This window comes from Polistes canadensis, unplaced genomic scaffold, assembly GCF_001313835.1.
Source record: "Polistes canadensis isolate GaletaPanama2010 unplaced genomic scaffold, ASM131383v1 scaffold_103, whole genome shotgun sequence".
Lineage (NCBI taxonomy): Eukaryota > Metazoa > Arthropoda > Insecta > Hymenoptera > Vespidae > Polistes > Polistes canadensis.
Window position 1 is genome coordinate 53,662 of NW_014569650.1, and position 21,309 is coordinate 74,970.

Here is a 21,309-nt window from a genome sequence, read left to right on the forward strand (position 1 = left end):
ACTATAGAACGTAACAACTATTGTGTAATCCATTTATTTTTTAATATTTTTTTCTCTTTTCTTACTTTCTGATCAGCCCATTTCTTAAAGGCCAGTAGTCCTATGTGATTTTTTAAATCTATTTGAATTTATATTTTCGAATATCACCGATAGATATTAGCGCCATCAGAATTTTCGGTGCATTATTTTTTCTTATTCCTAATCCGTGTGTAGTTTAGGTTAGGTGCACGATTTTCGATTAGGAGATTCGTTATCTGAGTTAATACTGGTTTATATATCAATAAAGTAAGACTGATTATTATTTTTTGGTTGTACTCGTGTGTATAATTTATTCGACAATTATCATGGATCAGGTATTTCTTTAAAAATAATTTATTTATGAGTATAATGCGATAACAGTATTTTATTAATTAATATTATTTTTTGTTCTTTTCACATAATTAAGACTGAAAAACGACAAGTCCCTTCGTTATTGAAAAAAATTTTAGCAGCAGATGTTTATTTAACCAAAACTTTTGTAACTACATTTGAAAAATATGTAACGATGAAACAACTCAAAACACATTATAAGGCATTAGAGGTATTTATGAAAAACATATCTAAGTATAATATGCTATATGTTCCAAAGGTCAATGTTCAAGATGATAATTAGTATTTTATTTTCAAAGATATCGTGCCATGGAGTTACTTGGATCGCATTGACATTAGCTTCGATATGGATTTTAAACAGTACGTCCCTTTATCAAATGCAAGTTAATCTTCTCATGGGTAAGTGGTAATGATTTCTAAATTAAAAGAATGGTTAGACCTTTAGAATGAAAATATGTACTTAAGTAAATTTAATTTTAAATAAGATTTACATGCTATTGTTAATATAATTATTATATATGTAGTATACATAATGGAAATCTGTTTAGGCTTCTTAATTGATATATTCGTAACTGCAATATTGAAAGCGTTAACCAGAAGAAGACGACCTGCCGCTAATGATGATTATTTTTCAATTGGCCCAGATAAATATTCATTCCCATCAGGACATTCATCCCGTTCTACTTTCATTACCTATTTCTTTTTGTATTTATGGGAAGTACCCATTTTTTTTGTACCATCTATAATAGTTTGGTGTATTTGTATTTCTTTATCTAGACTTTTAATGAGACGACATAATATACTTGACATCTGCGCTGGGGTAGGTTTAGGCATTCTCGAGGCAATGCTCGTTAACTATTTATATTTAAGTCAGGATACATGTATAAATTTAATTTCCTGGATTACAAATGAGAAGATTGATGACCTTTGAATTGATTAATACTTTAATATTTTATTGATTATAATTTTTCAATATGTTATTTATTGTTACAATTTATATATATGTTTTAATTTTTTTGTTTTTTATTTTTTATTATATGGATAATTTAAAACCAAACTGATGAAAATGTTTTATAATACAATAGTGTAAGATATATTTTCTATAGATTAGACATTCAATCAATTTGAACATAAAATTGCGCCTTAGTCTGTCTTACGCTTTTAGATTTTTTTATTTTTAAAATTTAGCTTGCTACTTGTAATATAAATTATGAACTTAGAGTAAACTATTTGGTATTGATGTTTTATTAGGTTTTTTGTTTGGTGTATTTTTTATTGTTTTATTGTACTTTCTAATCGTAAGCATTTATTAATTGAAACTTTGTCAATGCTGCTCTATTTAATATAATAAAAATTAAATGTTAATAGTTAAGCGTACCTAAAAACGTAACATTAGCATCTTAAAAAGAAAGTAATTAGTGATTTCAAATAAATAAAAATATAAATAGATAATGAAATTAGTTTGCGTGGAGAAAAGTGTTGCCATAAGAACACAATACTTTTTTATATGTAATAAGCATCTAGACAGAAAATTACTTTAGCATCAAATTTATTTCTATTTTGTGTTTATGATAATAGCATTTATAAATGTTTTCTTTTTTTACCATAATGGCGAATGGTAAAATTTGAGATCGAGATGAGTGTGCTGATTGTTTCCGGTTACTTCTTGGCTGCATGAAGGTGACGCTTTAACAGTTTTTTCAGTTTCTTTTATAACGGGAGCAAATGATGTTGCTTCGTTATTAGGAACAACTGTCTTCGGTACTGTTGATGATTCATTTGTACGTTGTTTTTGATCATCCTCCGAATACAAACTTAAAGACCGAGGTCGTTCCAGTTTTGGCGTTATAGGGGACGAATTAATATCCTCGCTGAAAATTTAATCTCTTTCCGTGAAGACGCAAAAATGTAAACATAAGCAAGGACATGCAATTTTTTTTATATACGATATAAAATTTTTTGTGATTTATGATTTATTTTATTTGACATTAAAATTTGAGAACATATGTATGAATGATAAAGTGTATACATAAAGAAATAAAATTGCAAACCAAAGCTTCAGCAACCTTCTCTGAAGGCTTAGAAATGGGTCTAATAAAAATATAAACGTCGCATGGTATTTAAATAATATTATTTCTATGATAAATTTTATAAGAAGAAATCTTTACCAAATATTATTCTTAATAATAATTATAAGATATAATAAAAAATGTATATGCGTGTGCGTTATTAATGCAACGAAAAATATTTTGCAAACAGCAAATTTGGAGAAATTTGTATAGGAAGACTACATAAATACAGATAAGCATAAGATTATGTGAAGCATGAAAAAATAATTAAAAAATTAAACGAATAGAATAAATGAGATCGGTGCGAGTGATTTTAAATAGTAAAATATAAATATCACAATTAACTAATTATATACTATATTTGCATGTGTGTAAAAACATGCATGATAAAGTGTTGAAGTATTTTTCAAGTGCGAGTATTAACGAACAACACATTAAAGTATTGAACAACAATGTTTTCTTATAACATATGAAATAACTTCTACAATATAAATATTTTTTTATCATTTTTTAAACATTGATAATTCGTCAAAAATAAATTATTTAAATAAATATATGTTGATAGTTTTAATAATAATCAACTATTAAAGTAACTAACAAGTTTAAGTTTATGTCATTTAGTAATCGAAAAAACATATTTTATACGTTAATTGCATAAAATTGTCTTGTATTTACATATAATAATAATAATTTAAATAAAATCAAAAGAAGACTTATCCGTTTTTCTAAACTATAATTTAACGATATATGTTGAAAAATATATATGTAACTTTGGCAAGAACAAACATCCCATTTAACGATCCTGGAATGAAGTTTGTAGCTTTCGTCTTTTTTTAGTTTTCCAAATTAAAATACGTATCATTTTTTCGTTAAAAATTCGGACTATTTCGCGTATTAAAACAATAATAACAAAATAAATATAATGCAAATTGTTTAACTAAATCGTTTGTACAAATGTTTTAAAAGGATCGCACAACAATTTCAATCGTCGGAACACTGTACTCCGATTTTACTCACCCTGTACGTTCAACTGATTGACCAACCATTGCAGTGTTATGGATTATCTATAATAATTAATTGTTATTTTCAAATATATGTATGTATTTTTGTATAAAAATTATTAATAATAATTAAGAGATACGATTTATATAAATTCACTTACGTTTGCCATTGAACAAGGCGGTCGTCCAGCGGCGTATCTTCCGTAAGAACTTCGTGAAACTGTAGAAACATACGGGATATCATTTGTACTAAAAAGAAAATTTATTAAACAAAGTATTGATTCACAAGTATTTTTTAATATATAGTATATATATATACACACACATTCATATTTTTCATAATACACCTACCTATTACTTTTCGTTGTATTATTATTAGGCATTCCGATATCGAAAGAATGTTTTGGAGGTAAACTATATCTGTTTGCTCTAACATCTTGAATTTCTAAAAAAGAACAAACGGAAAAGAGAACAAAATGTAATAATAAAAATTAGATCAAAGTTCGAAGTTCTTCGCAAAGCAAGCTATCATTTTGCGAATGGGAACTAAGTTGTTAGATTTTTAATCAACATAAATCTAAGCCAAGGGTAAAATCTCCCTCTTACGATTTGAAATCAGATTGTTAGAAAGAGCTATAAGCTCCTTTAAAATTAATTATCAATAGCATTGACTGCTATTTCCAACTGCTCCCTTTTTATATTCTTTTTTCTTTTTATTTTTAATTTTTTTTTTTCCAATGCAATATCATCGGCAAGTATCTGGCCTATATCAGACTGACTGACTGACCTTGTGGTGTACCTTTTTCGTACCTTTAAAATGAAGTGGGATCGACGATGACTCGACTCTGGCCTTGTACTTTTATGGTGTTATTCAGATTACCAGTCGATCCTTTGTAGGATTTTCATAATACTTTATAGCATTATGAATAATAGTTAATATCAAATTCATATCTCATCGATTAAATTATATTTTATTGAATTAGCCAATTAACGCTAGTATTTTATATTGCAGATTTATATTTTACTTGTTGGTCAAGTGAATAAAATTTTTTAACAGGGCTTTTTTTCTAGTTCGAACTTATTGATTTTATGTAAACACGAATAAACACACTGGCCAAGTCTCTTAATGAGTTTATTGATTCAACAAAAAAAGAAGAAGGGAGCTCACCGTCGTCAAAAAATCCTTGGAATACTACGAATTTATTATTTTGCGGTATGATTTTGGACAATCCATAATGCTTTTGTAAAAAGGCAAGAAATTTCTCCGATGGTCTGTCGATCGCTAATTTCACTGGCCTGATATTTTCTTCCTAGAAAAATTAGAAACACGTGGAGAAATTGTAATCGCTAGAAATATCTTTAGAAAGAGTTAATCAAATAATTATAATTATTGCGGCCGTGAAATATCAAATGATTTAAGTATGTAGAAAGGATCGTTGATTTATCTAACGTTCACATATTCATTTGATAAAAGTTGAGGGAGAAACTTTGCTACCATGGATTAGATACAAATCAACGAACCATGTCGAAATAAACGGCCTGCATGAGTTCACTCACCTTCTTCATGCTACCTTGGAATCGTAACACCTACCTTACTTTTATAATTTTTCATCGTGCTGGATGAATATTTTTTACGTTTACAAAATTTTATATTGAATAGAATAATATAAAGAGAAATTTATTGTATACCAAATTCCGATATAAATAGAACAAAATTCAGAAATATTCTTGATCACGTTGGTGTCCTTTGAATTTACTATTGTTTTAATTAAAATTAATTAATAATAAACTTACGGACAGCATGTACTGATAAAGAATTTTTCCAAGTCCCATACGTTGTCGAGATTCATGAATATAAAAATCCAATATACACCGTGGTTTCAATTGATAATTTGCTCCAGTTTCATCGAACATAAACAAATTTTTCGATCCAGTTTTCAGCAAACCTACTACGCTCCCCAAGTTGCTACAAAATCGAAGATCAAACGATTATGCATTTACGATTGATATGAAACTAAGTATTATATTTAGGTATATTATCGTAAAATAACATCTAGCGTGGCCCGATTCCGAAAAAGAATACAAATTTTATTACTTATCGTTATCTTAATCTTTCGATTATCTCAAATTTCATCTTTCTCGAGCTGTTACGTAAGATTATTACACACAAAATATTCAATATTAAATGCGTCATTTAGTTGAAGGAGTTAATCAATGACGAACATTAATATAAATTAATGTCACGAATATAAAATGAACCTACAATTCTTCCCTCGCTTAAAAAAAAAAGAAAAGAAAGAAAAAAGCTAAAAGACGCATTTCCCGCAGTAAAGCCCAGCTTCGTTATCGATCCACCATTGCTATATACTACGAAAGCCCTCCTGCTTTCATAGGAAATATAACTCGTCTACTCGAGCATATTAAAATATATTTTTTATTTCTAAATTATTGATATATTTATTTTTTTTTTTATTATAATTTCATATTAATTTGATGAGAGAAAAAAATATGAATAATTACTTGTTCGCTTCGCTGTCAACAAGAAGATAAACGATATGGTCAGTGTCTCGAAGTTTACTAGCACTGGTAATTGGTTTGCTTAATCCTTGAGCTTTGGCAGAGGCTTCACCCATGTCATCCAAAATTTTTTTTATTTGTCGTTGATCATCGCTGCAACATCATTAAAAATAATCCATTTTCTTTTGTTTTGTTTTTTAAATAGTTAGGTCAACAACATTGGCTGCAGCTCAATCGATCATTGCAACGACAATAATTTTATTTTCCGTATAATTTTACGTATCGATTGTAACTTATTTATTTTCTTGTAACAGTTAGGTTTGAAATACCGATAGAATTGTGTGAAAATTAAATTAATTATCCGATGCACAACGTTGTAATACGTAGAAAATTACATCACGAATAGCATCATTACATAATACACGTTGGGTATGCTCGTTGAATTACAACTCTCAGCTAATCTTGTAATAACCGATATATATTGTATTATTTATCGTTATTATATGTGTCTATGTCTACCGTAATTTCCGTTTAGATTTGTTTTTAATACTTTTGATAGCAGTAAAACATTATTTTAAGTTATAAAATGTAATTATCGTCTATAGGCTTCGACCTTAACATCGATTGAAGTAGTCTAAGGACGATTCGATCATGTTTCGTCGCATTTATATCTCATAAATAGTATGTCTGTTTAGCATATCGATCAATTCGTCGAGTTTTACACATATTTGAAAATTAATGAATCTTAGCGAGTTTTTATTTGGATTAATCAGCAAGTTATACCCAGACTTTTTTTACTGTAAATCCCCAAATATAGTTCAGTATTGTATAATGTTGTCCAATAACATAAAAAGTGATTAATATTGACTTTCTAAATATCGATATTACTTAGAGGGGGAAAAATGAAAATATCGAAATGGTGAACGCATTAACGAAATATTTTGAAAGTATTATTATTTGTATCTAGGTAACACAGGAGAGTCGGCACTACATATTTACCGAACTCCCCAACGTTGTTCTCTTCTCAATGCAAAAAGGAAAGAGGGATCCAAGAGAGATAGTTTTCCACATAATAACGGAGCAACGGGAGGTAAGCGGTGAGAAAGCACTCTACCATTTCGTCATAGACTTCCGTGAGCGTTCGTTCGAGTCACTGCTTAAGAATTTCTACGAACGTTCTTTTAAATTCACACGTTCTTACATGCATACATATATATTTATCGCATAAGATATATTAGATTAAATAATCCATAATTATTTCCAGATGTTTTTATCGACATTTGCATCGTCGTGTCGTCGTCGTCGTCGTCGTCATTTAATTGATAATTAATACGACGAAGTGTTCCGTGAATAAAAATTGGATAGATAATCGTAACAAAAAAATTGTTAATATTTTTATGCAATCGGGATTAAATTCTGCAAGATTATTTCGAAAGGCGTATATATATGGTCCATTTAAAAAAAAAAGGCCATCAATAATACTGGGGCGAAGCCGTTCTCGCCCACACAGCATTTCGCGCCAGCGTATACGCGTTCCTGTAATGACCGGCTAATAACACAGGTGTAACGTCCTCTTACATACACATTATACATATATGTATGTATGTTAATTACAATAATACAAAAAGAAAGGAAAATATATAAGATTATATATATTTATAATTATAATAATAATAATCTTACTTTAGCTGACGACGATCTCCTTTAAAATCTTCTGGTATTAACATATGAGTAGCCTTGTTGATCTTCTTAGGTAGTAGTTTATTGACGTTGAACTTGAACTCCATCTCGCGAATCTAGTATTTCCCTTCTGCTGGCTTAAAAGTTGATCAACGTGTGTGTATGTATGTGGGTGTACTTGTACCTTACACACTTATTCCGTAAATCAAAAGTTCTTTTATCTTTAAGAAATTGGATCACCAGAATTTTTTCTTTCTGTTTTTTTTATATATATATATTTTTTTTAAACGCAAAGATCAAATAACATTCTTATTCTATGTATCCGGAGTATGTATATGTAAAAATGTGAACATATATGTATGCATATATATACGTATTTGAAAAATTAAGGTACACTGTCACCGACAGGAATGATTTTGAAGTCATCCATAGTACGCAAACTTCGGATAATATTAAATTCTTGTTAAACAAAAAAAAGACAGAATTATATTATTTCTTTTTCTTTTTGTTTTACTTAAATGTTACTACGAGCGCGTTGATGATTTTTTTTTCTCTCGCTCTTCGTGATATCATATCATTTCTTTTTCTTTTCCTTTCTTTTAAATTTTAATTATATTAATAATTTAATTTGAAATAATATTTTGTTATTTCTATAGATAAATGAATATACAATTGAGAAACGTTTTAAACAATTTTGACACTGTTTTGACAGAGATAGATCCAATCTAACAATTGTCTTACGTATTCCTATCTCCGAAAGTATGATAATTTTTTATAAATATAGAAAATTACGTAGCGTGTATGTATGTATTTCCTCGATCGTGTGCGTCTCAACACTTTAATGTCCTTCACGGTACTCACAGCCACCGTGATACGAGAAACCGAGCAAGAGAACGATGTGTCTTTTCTGAGGGATCAAGAAAGAGTGAGGGAAATATTCGCGCGCATGATTTCTACGGATTGACCAATCACCTATGCACTCGACGATGTCGTCATGTGGTCACATGGCCTGTTTTCATAATGGCGGCTAATTTTGAAATTGAGTAAAATCAGAGCATATTATTTAATCAAAAACAATATTTTAGTCGATTTAAATATTTATTGATACGGTAAATCGTATTTTTTATACTAGTCAATGTTCAAATACATTTACATACTTTCTGTTGGTTATATAGTTAATAATTATAAATGTAATAACCAATAGAATACGTGTTAGAGTTTGAGAGATGACGTGGCTATCGCATAATCTTTATTTCATAATAGCGATTAGTTTTAAAGTTCCCTACAATAAAATTATATGTATTATGTTATTAAATATAAAAATATTCTATTAGATTTATATATTTATTTATATACGATTAATTAATGATTTAAAATTCCCTCGAGTGGAAGCTCGATTACTGCACGTACGGTAGACCAATGAGAGAAGAGTATCGATTGAGTGTTAGCGAATAGAAAATGTTTATAGATGACCAATAGTACGAACAGAAGGAGAAAGAAAGAAAGAAAAGTGGAAGGAGAAAGGAAAGAGAACCAAGAAGAGTCAAAAGCTAGGTAGAGTCTCTTCGTGGAAGGCGTTCAAATTATAACATTATTTCTCTATTCTTTGGGCTAGTGTAAACATTTCGTCGTCAAATAAAATTAACAAGGTAATATAAATTTTTAGAATATCATTCGTGCCTAAGAAATTACAGTATACCATCCTACTTGAATTATTTCATTTTTTACAAAATGTATAAACGCGCAATGTAAAGTGAGAAAATGTCGTTTCGTCGTTAGGAATGAAATATGCTTCGTTAGAATCAAAATTACTTTCGGGTCGCTGTTAATCGTTTTGAATTTAAAAAAAAAAAGAGAAAAAAAAAACAAAACAATTATTCGAAACAAGTATCACGTGTAACTGCTGTAAACAACTTTTGATATTTACCCTTGATGCAAATTATTTACAAGAATCTATATTTCTGCAATTACTTAGTTATATGCGTTATGCACACGTATCAAGGTTAAGGAGAAATATATATAATATGCAACATTTTGTATAAAAGAATAACTAAGCTTTTCTATTTTTAAAATATTTTATTCGATTAGAAATTTCTTTTTTCCACAATAGAAATTCATTTCTTTTATTATAGATGCCTAATATTAAGCTGCAAAGTTCTGATGGAGAAGTATTTGAAGTAGATGTAGATATTGCAAAATGTTCTGTTACGATAAAAACTATGTTAGAAGATCTTGGCATGGATGATGAGGAAGAGGAAGCCGTTCCCTTGCCCAATGTAAATTCTGTTATTCTAAGGAAAGTATTACAATGGGCAACCTATCATAAAGATGATCCACCACCACCTGAGGATGATGAAAATAAAGAAAAACGTACTGATGATATTAGTTCTTGGGATGCTGATTTCTTAAAAGTAGTTATCTTTATTGTTATATGTTATATCGCTATATTAACAGAAGCGTACAAGGTGACTCATAAATCCATTAACAGGAACATACTGTTATTGTAAATAGATTTAATTTAAAGGCAAAATATTTATTTATAACATAATATAGAATTCGAAAAGCCTTTGATAATATATATACTACAATAATTAAGTAAATGTTAACATTAAACGCGTGAGTAATGGGTCACCTTTGTATTATGAGTCATATCAAACAATTTGTTTATCACAATTTAAGAATACTTGATAGATATAGTTGTACGTTATTTCTTTTAGGTTGATCAGGGCACACTCTTTGAATTAATTTTGGCAGCTAATTATCTTGATATTAAGGGACTCTTAGATGTTACGTGCAAAACTGTCGCTAATATGATTAAAGGCAAAACTCCTGAAGAAATTCGTAAAACATTTAACATTAAGAATGACTTTACAGCATCCGAAGAAGAACAAGTTCGCAAGGAAAACGAATGGTGCGAGGAGAAATAAAGCCAAAGGATCTTTTTAAAATATTTAATTTTAGTATTTCAAATTGTTATGTTTGGGTCTTTCTTTCATCTTTTTTCCTTCATTCTGTCCTATAAAACATTTTTGTTACGGAATACATGCAAAAAATTTACATGAAACCACAATTTCATTGATGATGTGCTTAAATGGTATAATTAAACAAGTTGACTACGTTTTATTTATCTACTTTAATCCAATAGATTAAATATATGTAAATATTTTATGGCAAATATTAATTAAATTTCTACATACTGTATGACTAATAGTTTTCATCATATTTTTTATATTTTTTTCTCATATCTTAATAACACATTTTAAATGATCTTAAATCTAAATCTTTAAGATTAATTTGTAAAATTATAGTTTAAATATATTTCCGTAATCTTAGGTAATAATATCTTACTCTTTCTGTCTATCTCTCACTTTCATTCTCACTCTCACTCATTTACTTTCTCTCGCTGTTGTATACACTTTTGTTAAATTTACAAGGTAAAAATACAACAATTTAACAATATTTATTTATTTTTAATATCTTTAAAAAATTAAATCGTTTCATGTATATTTTGTAATTCGATAATAGAGAAACAAAATTAAAAGAATTTAATATTATATAAATATATATATATATATCATACATATATATACAAAAGAAACATTGTTTAGTATGATACAAATAATAATAATCGATTTATTCGATATATATTTTAATTCAACTTTTAATCCATGGAGCTTATATATACAAGGAGGAAATGTGGGTACAATATTTACAATGAAAAAATGAATTCTATTGCCACTAGTGAGCGCGTCTAGTCGCTTAATCTGGTTTTTAAAAACTAATTAAAACAAAAACATCAAAGTGACCTATTAATTTTATTTGTTTATTTATAAAATCACACGTACTTAAATCTAAATTAAGAACATCATCGTCGCCCTCGTGGATAATTATCGTACTCGATATTCAGTCATTTTTAACAACACAAATTCGACGCAAACGCCTATCTCGATCGTCCTCCTTGTATATAACTCCGTTTTTTAATCGATACATAGCAATGATCAGAGTAGTATACATAACCTAATTTCAAAAAGTGAAACAGGTAGTTCCTCAAGACTAAACATTTTGTGTTAAAAGTTGTGATATTACTTCTAATTATGGGTAATAATAAAAAAAATTATATATTTAATTAAATATAAATAATTAACTTCTCCTTTTTAACGATAAATAATTAAATTATTATAGAATCAATAAATAAAAAGCAGAAATTAAATTATGATGTTAATAACAAATTCAAATCTTTGATTGACATCATTAATTGGAATTATTTGAATAATACAGCAGTAGAGTATCATGATTTTAATAAAATTTATGCAATTAAATATAAAGAACTTAATGAAGGAAGGCATAAAATTGCTTCAGAAGTGTTAGAATATATAGAACATTTTGAATTTATTGGTATCAGTGATGATGTTCCTGAATATTGTGTACCAACACTTATACTAGGGTGAGCAGATATTTTTAATGTTAATATATCACAGAAAGAAAATAATATTGATTTACTCGTTTATATTCATAGAATATTAACAAAAGGTTTCGGTTTTGTTAATTTACCTTTAAAGAATGTTGCTACGTACAACAAGTTTTTATCTACTTTATACATAAAATATATTTTTCTACTACATCCTGTAGACGATGAAGATATTATTTGTAAATTTGAATTATACGGTGAATATTTGTATTTATCCAAAGTAAATGAAGCACAGGAACGATATATAGAAAATGTAGAAAGTGGTTATGCTTATGCGATTTCTACATCAGGATCAACTGGAGAAGAAAAAATTTGTAAAGTACTTAATTCTTGTATAATACCTAACATCGTTGATTTAAAATTGATTCTATGTATTTCAAGATTTGAAAAAATTGCACAGCTGACAAGTTTAACTTTTGATCCTAGTATAATAGAAATATTTTTAAGTCTTCATTCCGGCAGTACTATGTTTATGGTATCGAAAAGAATAAAAAATGATGCTGATAGGTAATTATTAAAAAAATAAATAACATACATTTCAATTTATTGATTTGTAATATTAACAATGTTATATTATTATATTTTTAGACTTTTGAATGTAATATTTTGGAGCCGAGTAACCTTATTACAAAGTACTCCATCGCTACTTTTTCATAGATGGTGTCCTAAGCATCTTTCCAGTACAATTCTTGGAGAATTTAGTCCATTGAAGACAATTATCTTGGGTGGCGAACCTTGTCCTAAGATAGACAAACTTAATGAGATTAGACATATTGAAAATAACACTATATTTTATAATATATATGGTATTACCGAGGTATCATGTTGGGCTAGTATTCATAAGATTGTAAGGATAAATGAAAAAAATAAAACATCCAATCTCGGTAGAATCTTATCTGAAACAATATTTCAAGTTAGAAATAAAGATGGTAATATAGTGTTGGAAGGAACTGGTCATCTTTACATTGGTAATTATTTGGCTAGATTTTATTACATTATTGTTTATGTAATATATTATATTTATTTTGAATTTAGGAAGCAGTAGTAGAATATCTGTTATCGACGATGAAGTTTTTCAAAATATGAATAAACCTGTATTTCGTAATACCGGTGATATTGTACATGTAAGATTTTTCTTTATTATATTATTAATATACTATATTTTATAATAATATATATATATAAATTATATCAGATCGATTACAGCGGACAAATATTTTATGAAGGAAGACAAGACGATATGATAAAACGATATGGAAATAAATTAAATCTATTAAGACTTAATAAAATAGTTAACAAATTAGATTTTGTATATAATTGTTATTCTTGGTGGGATGCAGATAGACAGAAATTGCATTTGTGTATACACGCTATAATGAATGGAACTAATAAGTACGAATTAAAAAAAGAAGTGATGTCGCATTTAGAAAAATTACCTGATACTTACAAACCGGATAAAATTCATTTTATCAAAGATATTCAACTTACAACAAATGGAAAGATTTGTACAAAATTTTTACAAAAAATATGTACACAAGATAGAATTGTATTGAATAATTATCAAGATGAGATTGAAGACATTTTTAAAAGTTTATGGGATAATTACTTGAATTCTAAAACATGTGGTTTTATAAAATCAGGTGGAACTTCTATTATGGCTCTTCAAATTTCAACAGAGATTTGTGAACTTGTAAATACTCAATTTCCAAATTTAATTGGAATGCTACTGAAAGATTCTACATTTGAAGAATGTCTGACTTATCTTAAAAATATTTTATCATTTAATTTAATACCTAGTGAAGTCAATGTTCCTATTAATTATACATCTACACAAACATATGCAATTATGGATAAATCAATTTCAAATAATTCAAATAAAATAGATAAAGAAAATATATGTTTGTGGCAAAAATGTAATGGAAGAACATATAGACATTTATCTTTTAATGATCAAATATTAAAGTCGTATAAAAAAGTATCCAACATTCGTGTTAAAAGTACATTTAATTTAATCAGTTGTGTAGATTCATCACCAACTGTATTTCAGTATAAGTGAGTACAATTACATCCATATATAGGATAGGATTATATATATTTTTATATATATAATAAAATTTGTATAATTTATAATAAAATTTATTTCTTTGTGCATTATTTAGCAAGAAAACATTTGTTACTGTAGGTTCACATTTGGGTGTAATTTGTACTGTTGAACTTGAAGCAGAAAATGATAGGGATGCCTATAAAATTCAATTTCCAAATACAATCGAAGCTTCAATCGTAGTTTTAGATAATTTTAAAGGTATCGTTGGTAAGTGATTTTTTTTCTTTAGATCATATAAGATATGATTAATCTTCATTTTTGTAATCGTTGTTATTCGTAGGTTGTTACGATTATCATATTTATTGTTTCTGCTTAAAGACAGGGGAAATTATTTGGAAATATAAAACAGGAGATATAATTAAATGTACAGCTTTATTATCTGAATCGCATAATGTATTATATATTGGATCTCACGATCGAAACATATACTGCCTTTCCACCGAAGTATGTAAAAATGCATACGTATATATTTGTTTATTAATTTGACCGAATTAAAAAATGCATAAATATTAAATCTAGAATGGAACGAAAATATGGAACACGAAAGTCAGCGAATCGAGTATTACAGCAAGCGGAAGTTTACATTCACCAACGAATTCAGTATTATTTGGAACTTTAGGTGGTACTTGCATAGCATTAAATCAATCAAGTGGAAATGTTTATTGGAGACATGAAATACTTAGTCCTATTTTTGTATCACCTGTTATACTTCATAACGGATTTGTACTTTTTAGCGGAGTAACAGGTGTATTAGTCTGTTTTGATATTCAAGCTGATACGAAGGTGACGATACTTAAAAAGTTAATAAGTTTTAATCCAAAAAATGATTGATCTATAATATACCGAATGAATATTTTTCTTTCTAGTTATGGACATACCAAGTAAATAACGTTATACTTTCAAAACCCATAATACAATATGATCCGATAAAAAATTGTGATAATATTTTCGGATTTTCGACCAAGAGTATGTATTATTTGGAATTAAATTATACAATAGAAAAGCAAGAACCAATTGTAAAGTATGTTAAAAATCCATCATTGGAAATTTATACCACGCCTTGGAACGAAGATGGTCATGCGTGTATAGCTTGTAAAGATGGTACATTATGTATCTATGAACTTTCCCAAGGAAATATATTATCGAGTATTAAACTTGATGGAGAAATATTTTCATCGCCGGTTATGGCAAATGGATTGATCATAGTTGGATGTAGAGATAATAATCTTTACATTTTAGAGCAATGCGAAGAAGATATCAAAGATTTTTCAAACTAGTAAAAGGAAGAGTAATAAAGACAAACTCAAATTAATGTAATAAAATATAAACGGATATTAAATCAATATATTTATTCCATAGGACTTTTGTATTACAGTTTACATTGCCAATACCATTCTGAAGAAGAAAAAAAAAGGGATTTATTTATTATTTATCAATGTGTATGCACAATACATCAAATTTGTTGTACATAGTACGAAATTGCGAGTGTTCTTGGTGATTTTAAGCAAAAAGTGCAAGCAAAATGGAAATATAGAAAAAAAATAAAAGAAATGATCGAACGTTCATTCTATTCTCACACAATGCATATGCTATCAGTAGCAGCAGCGAGCAGATGTACGGACATATGCGCTCTTGCTATCTATCTATTTTTTTTTCTTTTTTAATTCTTTTTCTTTTTTTTTTTTCGCAAACCTTATCAAATAACGATAGATATTTCTGATACATTCAAGGGATATGCAAAGGAATATTCACATTCGCAAGCTCACATAAAATAACAATTTTTCAACGATTCGATTTCATCTTTACATATATTATTATCCATGATAAAACATACTCGATCGCTCTTGCACTATTCCATTTTTTTTTTTTTTTTTATAGAGAATATCGACTCTATCCTATATTACTCGATGTCATTTTAATTTCTTCTTAGCTTACATCCACTTTCAAGAATTATTATTATCTCTATATGCATAGGAATAATATATTCTCCTCTAAAGCTAAACTGAAACATGCTATTTAAATTTCTTTCATTTAATTCGCTATATTGTGTCTCTCGTCTTACTCCTTAATATATATATATATAATATATATCTCGTGTCTGTTTTTTTTTTTTAATCGATGACATTGCAACAATAATTATTATGGTCTCTCCTACTTCAGCCTCATTTTGTTCTATTTATTTCAGTAATTAAAATATTACACAATCTGTATTCGTAAAACTGTTGTCTTCTTCTATGCCATTCTTAAAAATTCATGCATATATTGACAATAATAATATGTTTTGCTGCTACTGTTGGCATGGCCCGTGTTTCATTCAAATATATATGCGAAATAGATTTATTAATCTATTATTTCATTGGATGATCGGAAGAGGTTTAAAAAAAAAAAAAAAAAAAAAAAATAAATTCAATGTCTCGTATATAAATGAAAGTTTGCTTAGTTTCGTTTTAGATTAATTGTAAGTAAGGGATCAACATAATAATGTTGGATGACGAAGTTCCGATTAAGAGACAGAGAAAAAAAATAAATTCTCTTTTCGTTCTCTGTCAAAGAGAATAGTAAATGAATTATATAAACGGGGTTTGTCTTATCGCAATATTACATGCTCAGTATGTATTTGCTTTAAGACCTCGACGACCGACACAGTCGGTAAGATAAATGTCCGATTAAATTACTTAGACTTTGATAGTTGAATTTTGTTTCTCGAGTAATGGACAAAATCATCACAACGCGCATTGTTACGGTTACTGATCCTCGTCGCCTAATTCTTGTTTAACTTTGTTGAAATCAAATTCCTCGCCGGTTGCGCGTTTGAATATATCTAGTACGTCTAAGCAGGTAGTTTCAAAATGCGTTGTAGCATCGTAACTCCTAGAAATAAAAATTTGACTTTCGCAGCCATCGTCGGTTGTTTCCATGTAATCTGATATGGAAACAAATTTTTGTCTTATCGGGCCAAGTAAATCTAATCCTGGTTGTATCTCTTGTTCGGGATTTTTAGTTTCTACAGTGGTAGACACCATAGCTATGAACCATCCTTTTGCGGCTACTTGATGAGTATGCGATACCAAAGAAACGTAGATGTCAGAGTTACGATTCACCTGTAATGTCACAATATTATTTTTCATGAATAAATTACATTTGTATAATGTTCAGATATGTTATAATTATTTCACTTTAATTTGACAGCTTACCTGTTTCTGCGGAATGATAATCTGCGTTGAAAGGGCATCGCCGGTACTTGGTATCGGATGATCCAAAAGGCAAATACATCTTATAACTTGGCCAACTTTCTTCACGCGATCAGGTACATAGGTAGGATCACAAAATACTTGTTTACATTGAGCTACTTCGTCTCCAGAACGTACACCAGCGACCTACGATCGAAAGAAATGATTTTATCAATTATAAAAGATCAATTCAAATAATGCATTTAAGGATGCAATTATCGAGGATTATTTTACGTACCTTACCGTCCTTCATGACGATTTCATCAATTGGTTTATCCAACATATACGTACCCCCGTAAATGGCGCTAAGTCGAGCAAAACCTTGAGGTAGTTCACCGAGGCCATACATAGGATACAAATATGGAGATTTGCCATAGCGTGCTAAACTATCGCTATACAATTTGATTCTCCTTATGGTTGTTATCGCACTTTGACTTATGTAATCGTCGTCCCTAAAAAGAAAAAAAAAAAAGAAAAGAAATGTTTAGTATTTTATGACATTATTTTGATGTATTTTACTTTTATGTTATAACGCAATAATTCACCTGTATAAAGCTAATGCATGACCCGTAAAATCTTGAGTATTTTTATCAAGGTTAAATTTATTGTAAAGTGCGCTCATATTATTATTAAAGGGATCAAATCCTTCCCAAGTTTTAGGATCATCCTCCTTCATATTTTGCACCCATACAAGAAAGTTCCGGAAACGTCTTTTCTCAAAGATACCCATCAGATCGCTGGACAAAGCTTCTTGCTGATCGATTGGTACCTTAGAGATCTTTCCTGATTTATACACATAAGATCCTTCTACCGATTTAAATTCCAAATAACGTGTCACACCGGTATGAATCAATAGCTTCACAAGGAGACCGTTGGCCATCAAGAATTTAGGTATAAGATCAACATTCCAATCTCTACCACGTCCATAACTTTCATCTGGTGGTGGAGCTTTGAATTTGCTATATGACAACATGTAATTGAGATCAATTGTAATTTTCCTTTCAATAATGTAACATCATGTTAGCAAATAATAGATAAATTATAGTATGCTTGCACTAACGTTGGAGAAAATTATGTATTTTGTTAAGTCATTGAATGTTTCTTATGATCATTAAAGAAAAGAAGAAGAAGAAGAGGAAAGAAAGAGAATGAGAAGAAGGCTGAGGAGATAAAAATATATTTTTATCACCCAATATAATTGTCAACAATATCCATTCTTAATCTATAATGAAGAAATCATATTTTTTCAAAGAGAATATTTAAATTAATATAAAAATTCAAGGTCGTATTGCAGTATCAATCACAACCCACTTTCCTGATAAATTTACTTGCATACACAATTATACATCTGTGTCCGATTGATGACTTTAGAAATTGGTGGGGATTAACTATCATTACGTAAAAAGAATACAAAAAATAAATCGCATGAAGAAACTGAAAGAGTAGAAAAGATAAATCTTATCATGTCTAGTAAACGTAATGTTTCAACGAAGGGAAAAGAATTTAAAAAAGAAAAAAAATATTCGACGATTTGAAATTGCCGCCCTACGAAAAAAAATCAAAATAGAAATAGAAATTTGTTTTTTAATTAAAAAAAATTCTCGTCTCCACCCACCTATGAAAAGGAAAAACAAGTCAAAATGCATCCTTATGGATTTGAAGTTCCCGCCCCCGCCTACTCTTTTCTTTTTAAATATTGTTACGCGTAGAAAATAGAAAAATTATAGTTTAACGAAAGAAGACCAAAAAAAATATGTCTAAGGAGTGAAATTTGTCCCCGTTCGACTTCCTCTTCAACGATTTCCGTATCAGAGAGAGAGAGAGAATAGTATATGGATAAAAGGGGAAAGGGGTTGGTAGGAGTAATGTAGAGAGAGAGAGAGAAAAAGAGAGAGTTAGTAACGGAAGATTTCGATCGTCTAACGAAGCTTGTTCAGGAAGAGAGATCACACATAGAGTGTTCCGTGTGTACGACAGGAACCAAAGGGAAAAATCAATAAATCCGCATTGCACGGGCGCTGCTAAAAAAGAATCTCGCATTCGCTATGTTTCCTCTATTCGATAAGACATTTTCTCTTTAGTAATAGGAATAGAAAAATGATGATTTAATCGATTTAACAAAAAAAGAAAAAAAAAAAAAGAAAGGAAAAGAATAGCCAGAGGAAACGTCAAGAGAAGGGAATAGGGTGGAGGATTAGATCATCAGGGTACAACAAATAGATCGATTTAATGTCGATCATTAAAAAACATCGTTCAAACTTACGCGAATAGATCTTCCAATGGTGTTATGGAGGCCGATTCACCACCATAATACTTGTTGCGGTCTACGTGGAGTACCTTTTTTCCACTAACCGATAACATACCCGATAGGATGCATTCTTTTAAGCCGGTCCCAAGAACAATCGCGTCGTATTCTTCATTCATCTTGACGTTTCTCTTTGTTGCACGGAATAATTCTTAAAAATGACGTTTGAAATTTTGTTTCCCCTTACTTTCTTTTTCTTCTTCTTCTTCTTCTTCTCCTTTTTTTTCTTATACAAATCGTAGAAGGAGGATCCTTTTAACGGTGACAATATATATGACAAGTTGACGGTTTGATTCCTTTCAATTTGGGTGCTAGGGGCTCAGAGGGGTCCAGGGGAAGGGAAACGGTTAAAAAGAAAACTTTGGAGTAAAGAGGTGTTGCCGTTTCGAAGTTTATCAAGGTATAGGAGATAAAATGGTCGCGACAATAAGCTCTCGTGGCTGCCAACTCGCACGACTATTATGCCGGAACGGAAGACCTCCTTTCTTTCCTGCCTGCCCACCAACAGTTTCGTGATGACGGAGTTGATATGGTTAGTGTTGCCAATGTTACAGGTTTTATCTTTACTTTCTATACCTAGTTTTATTTTATAAATCCATTAAAATCCTTATTATTTTATTATTATTCATTTTAAAAGCATGATTTTATTCATTTCTATCATTTTTCTTTATTTTCCAACACATTTCTCCATAGTTTATCTTATTTCTTTTGTTAAAGTTTTTGTTGGATTGAAACAAGTCTGATTTCGTTTTTAAAATTCCCGCGAAGGTGCACCATTGGTAGGAAGTTTCGATACATTCGATTGGCCCCCATGCATTCCCCGCCATTTAGTTCATATTTGAAATAGTACTATTTTATCAATTTAAAAGGTAATTTATTATCGAGAAAAAGATCGAAAATATCACGACGTGGACAATAAAATTCTTTTTTTTTGTCAGAGAATTTTCTTCATAATATGAATACGCAATAATTCTTTCAATAAAAGGGATGCTAATTAGCGTGCTAAAAAATGCTATCAAGTAAATCAAATCAGTAAAAAGTTGTATTAATTTAACATATTATTAAACGTTTCAGTATTTAATTATTAAAACATATTATAATTCCTTGAATAAAAACAAATAAATCGTATTATATGTTGTATTTTCGTACTTTAACGCGTTTTAAATGATTAATGTATTTTGCAGTTTCATATTTATCCGCCTGCGCAGAACACCTTGCGCACAACGAAGAAAATTGTCTGACTTGATTAAGGTATCCTCCACTTAATTAAAGGGGCTGACCATTTAATATCCCTACTACTACTGTCTACAAAGATGGCGCTATAGTGTCATGGCACCGTGCACGTTTGAGTGACCGTGTCAGTGTACCTACGACAGTCGGGTCGAGCGTTTGTTGCCACGTTGGTCCTACTCCATACGATTGGAGTGGTGGGAGGTGTTGCATTAGTGAAGTGGTGGGAGGGGAATGGAACGGTGAACGGTGAACGTCAGTACGAAGAAGTTCGCGCGTTCTTCCGTGTCTCCTTTGGGTTGTAATGTGTGTACTTTAGTTATCTCTAACGGGTCG

The 21,309-nt window shown here is 29.5% G+C and overlaps 5 protein-coding genes and 1 long non-coding RNA gene across 6 annotated transcripts; 4 read left to right on the forward strand and 2 right to left on the reverse strand.

Moving 5' to 3' along the window:
* The first annotated feature begins 95 nt into the window (after nucleotides 1-95).
* Nucleotides 96-1,978, forward strand: LOC106787523 (presqualene diphosphate phosphatase). The gene is made up of 4 exons (XM_014749946.1): nucleotides 96-353; nucleotides 446-580; nucleotides 669-768; nucleotides 918-1,978. Exons 1-4 carry the CDS (start codon nucleotides 345-347, stop codon nucleotides 1,298-1,300), a joined length of 627 nt encoding a protein of 208 aa, XP_014605432.1. The 5' UTR covers nucleotides 96-344; the 3' UTR covers nucleotides 1,301-1,978.
* Nucleotides 1,902-8,562, reverse strand: LOC106787522 (alpha-tubulin N-acetyltransferase-like). The gene is made up of 9 exons (XM_014749944.1): nucleotides 8,429-8,562; nucleotides 7,640-7,773; nucleotides 5,960-6,109; nucleotides 5,234-5,405; nucleotides 4,608-4,749; nucleotides 3,791-3,884; nucleotides 3,601-3,688; nucleotides 3,456-3,502; nucleotides 1,902-2,240 (listed from the first exon to the last, which is right to left on the reverse strand). The coding sequence occupies exons 2-9, from the start codon at nucleotides 7,741-7,743 to the stop codon at nucleotides 1,970-1,972; spliced, it is 1,068 nt and encodes a 355-aa protein (XP_014605430.1). The 5' UTR covers nucleotides 7,744-7,773; nucleotides 8,429-8,562; the 3' UTR covers nucleotides 1,902-1,969.
* On the forward strand, nucleotides 6,116-7,577 carry LOC106787524. The gene is made up of 2 exons (XR_001381795.1): nucleotides 6,116-7,046; nucleotides 7,221-7,577. It is a non-coding gene; the product is annotated as an uncharacterized LOC106787524 (long non-coding RNA).
* A 576-nt stretch (nucleotides 8,563-9,138) lies between the features above and the next one.
* Nucleotides 9,139-10,835, forward strand: LOC106787535 (S-phase kinase-associated protein 1). The gene is made up of 3 exons (XM_014749960.1): nucleotides 9,139-9,285; nucleotides 9,769-10,047; nucleotides 10,354-10,835. The coding sequence occupies exons 2-3, from the start codon at nucleotides 9,769-9,771 to the stop codon at nucleotides 10,561-10,563; spliced, it is 489 nt and encodes a 162-aa protein (XP_014605446.1). The 5' UTR covers nucleotides 9,139-9,285; the 3' UTR covers nucleotides 10,564-10,835.
* A 401-nt stretch (nucleotides 10,836-11,236) lies between these two features.
* On the forward strand, nucleotides 11,237-15,749 carry LOC106787526 (acyl-CoA synthetase family member 4). The gene is made up of 10 exons (XM_014749948.1): nucleotides 11,237-11,734; nucleotides 11,819-12,080; nucleotides 12,153-12,611; nucleotides 12,693-13,072; nucleotides 13,140-13,228; nucleotides 13,300-14,156; nucleotides 14,264-14,415; nucleotides 14,489-14,652; nucleotides 14,728-14,991; nucleotides 15,075-15,749. Exons 1-10 carry the CDS (start codon nucleotides 11,731-11,733, stop codon nucleotides 15,483-15,485), a joined length of 3,042 nt encoding a protein of 1,013 aa, XP_014605434.1. The 5' UTR covers nucleotides 11,237-11,730; the 3' UTR covers nucleotides 15,486-15,749.
* A 123-nt stretch (nucleotides 15,750-15,872) lies between these two features.
* Nucleotides 15,873-20,264, reverse strand: LOC106787527 (rab GDP dissociation inhibitor beta). The gene is made up of 5 exons (XM_014749949.1): nucleotides 19,702-20,264; nucleotides 17,984-18,397; nucleotides 17,677-17,890; nucleotides 17,403-17,585; nucleotides 15,873-17,309 (listed from the first exon to the last, which is right to left on the reverse strand). Exons 1-5 carry the CDS (start codon nucleotides 19,860-19,862, stop codon nucleotides 16,953-16,955), a joined length of 1,329 nt encoding a protein of 442 aa, XP_014605435.1. The 5' UTR covers nucleotides 19,863-20,264; the 3' UTR covers nucleotides 15,873-16,952.
* Nucleotides 20,265-21,309: the final 1,045 nt, after the last annotated feature.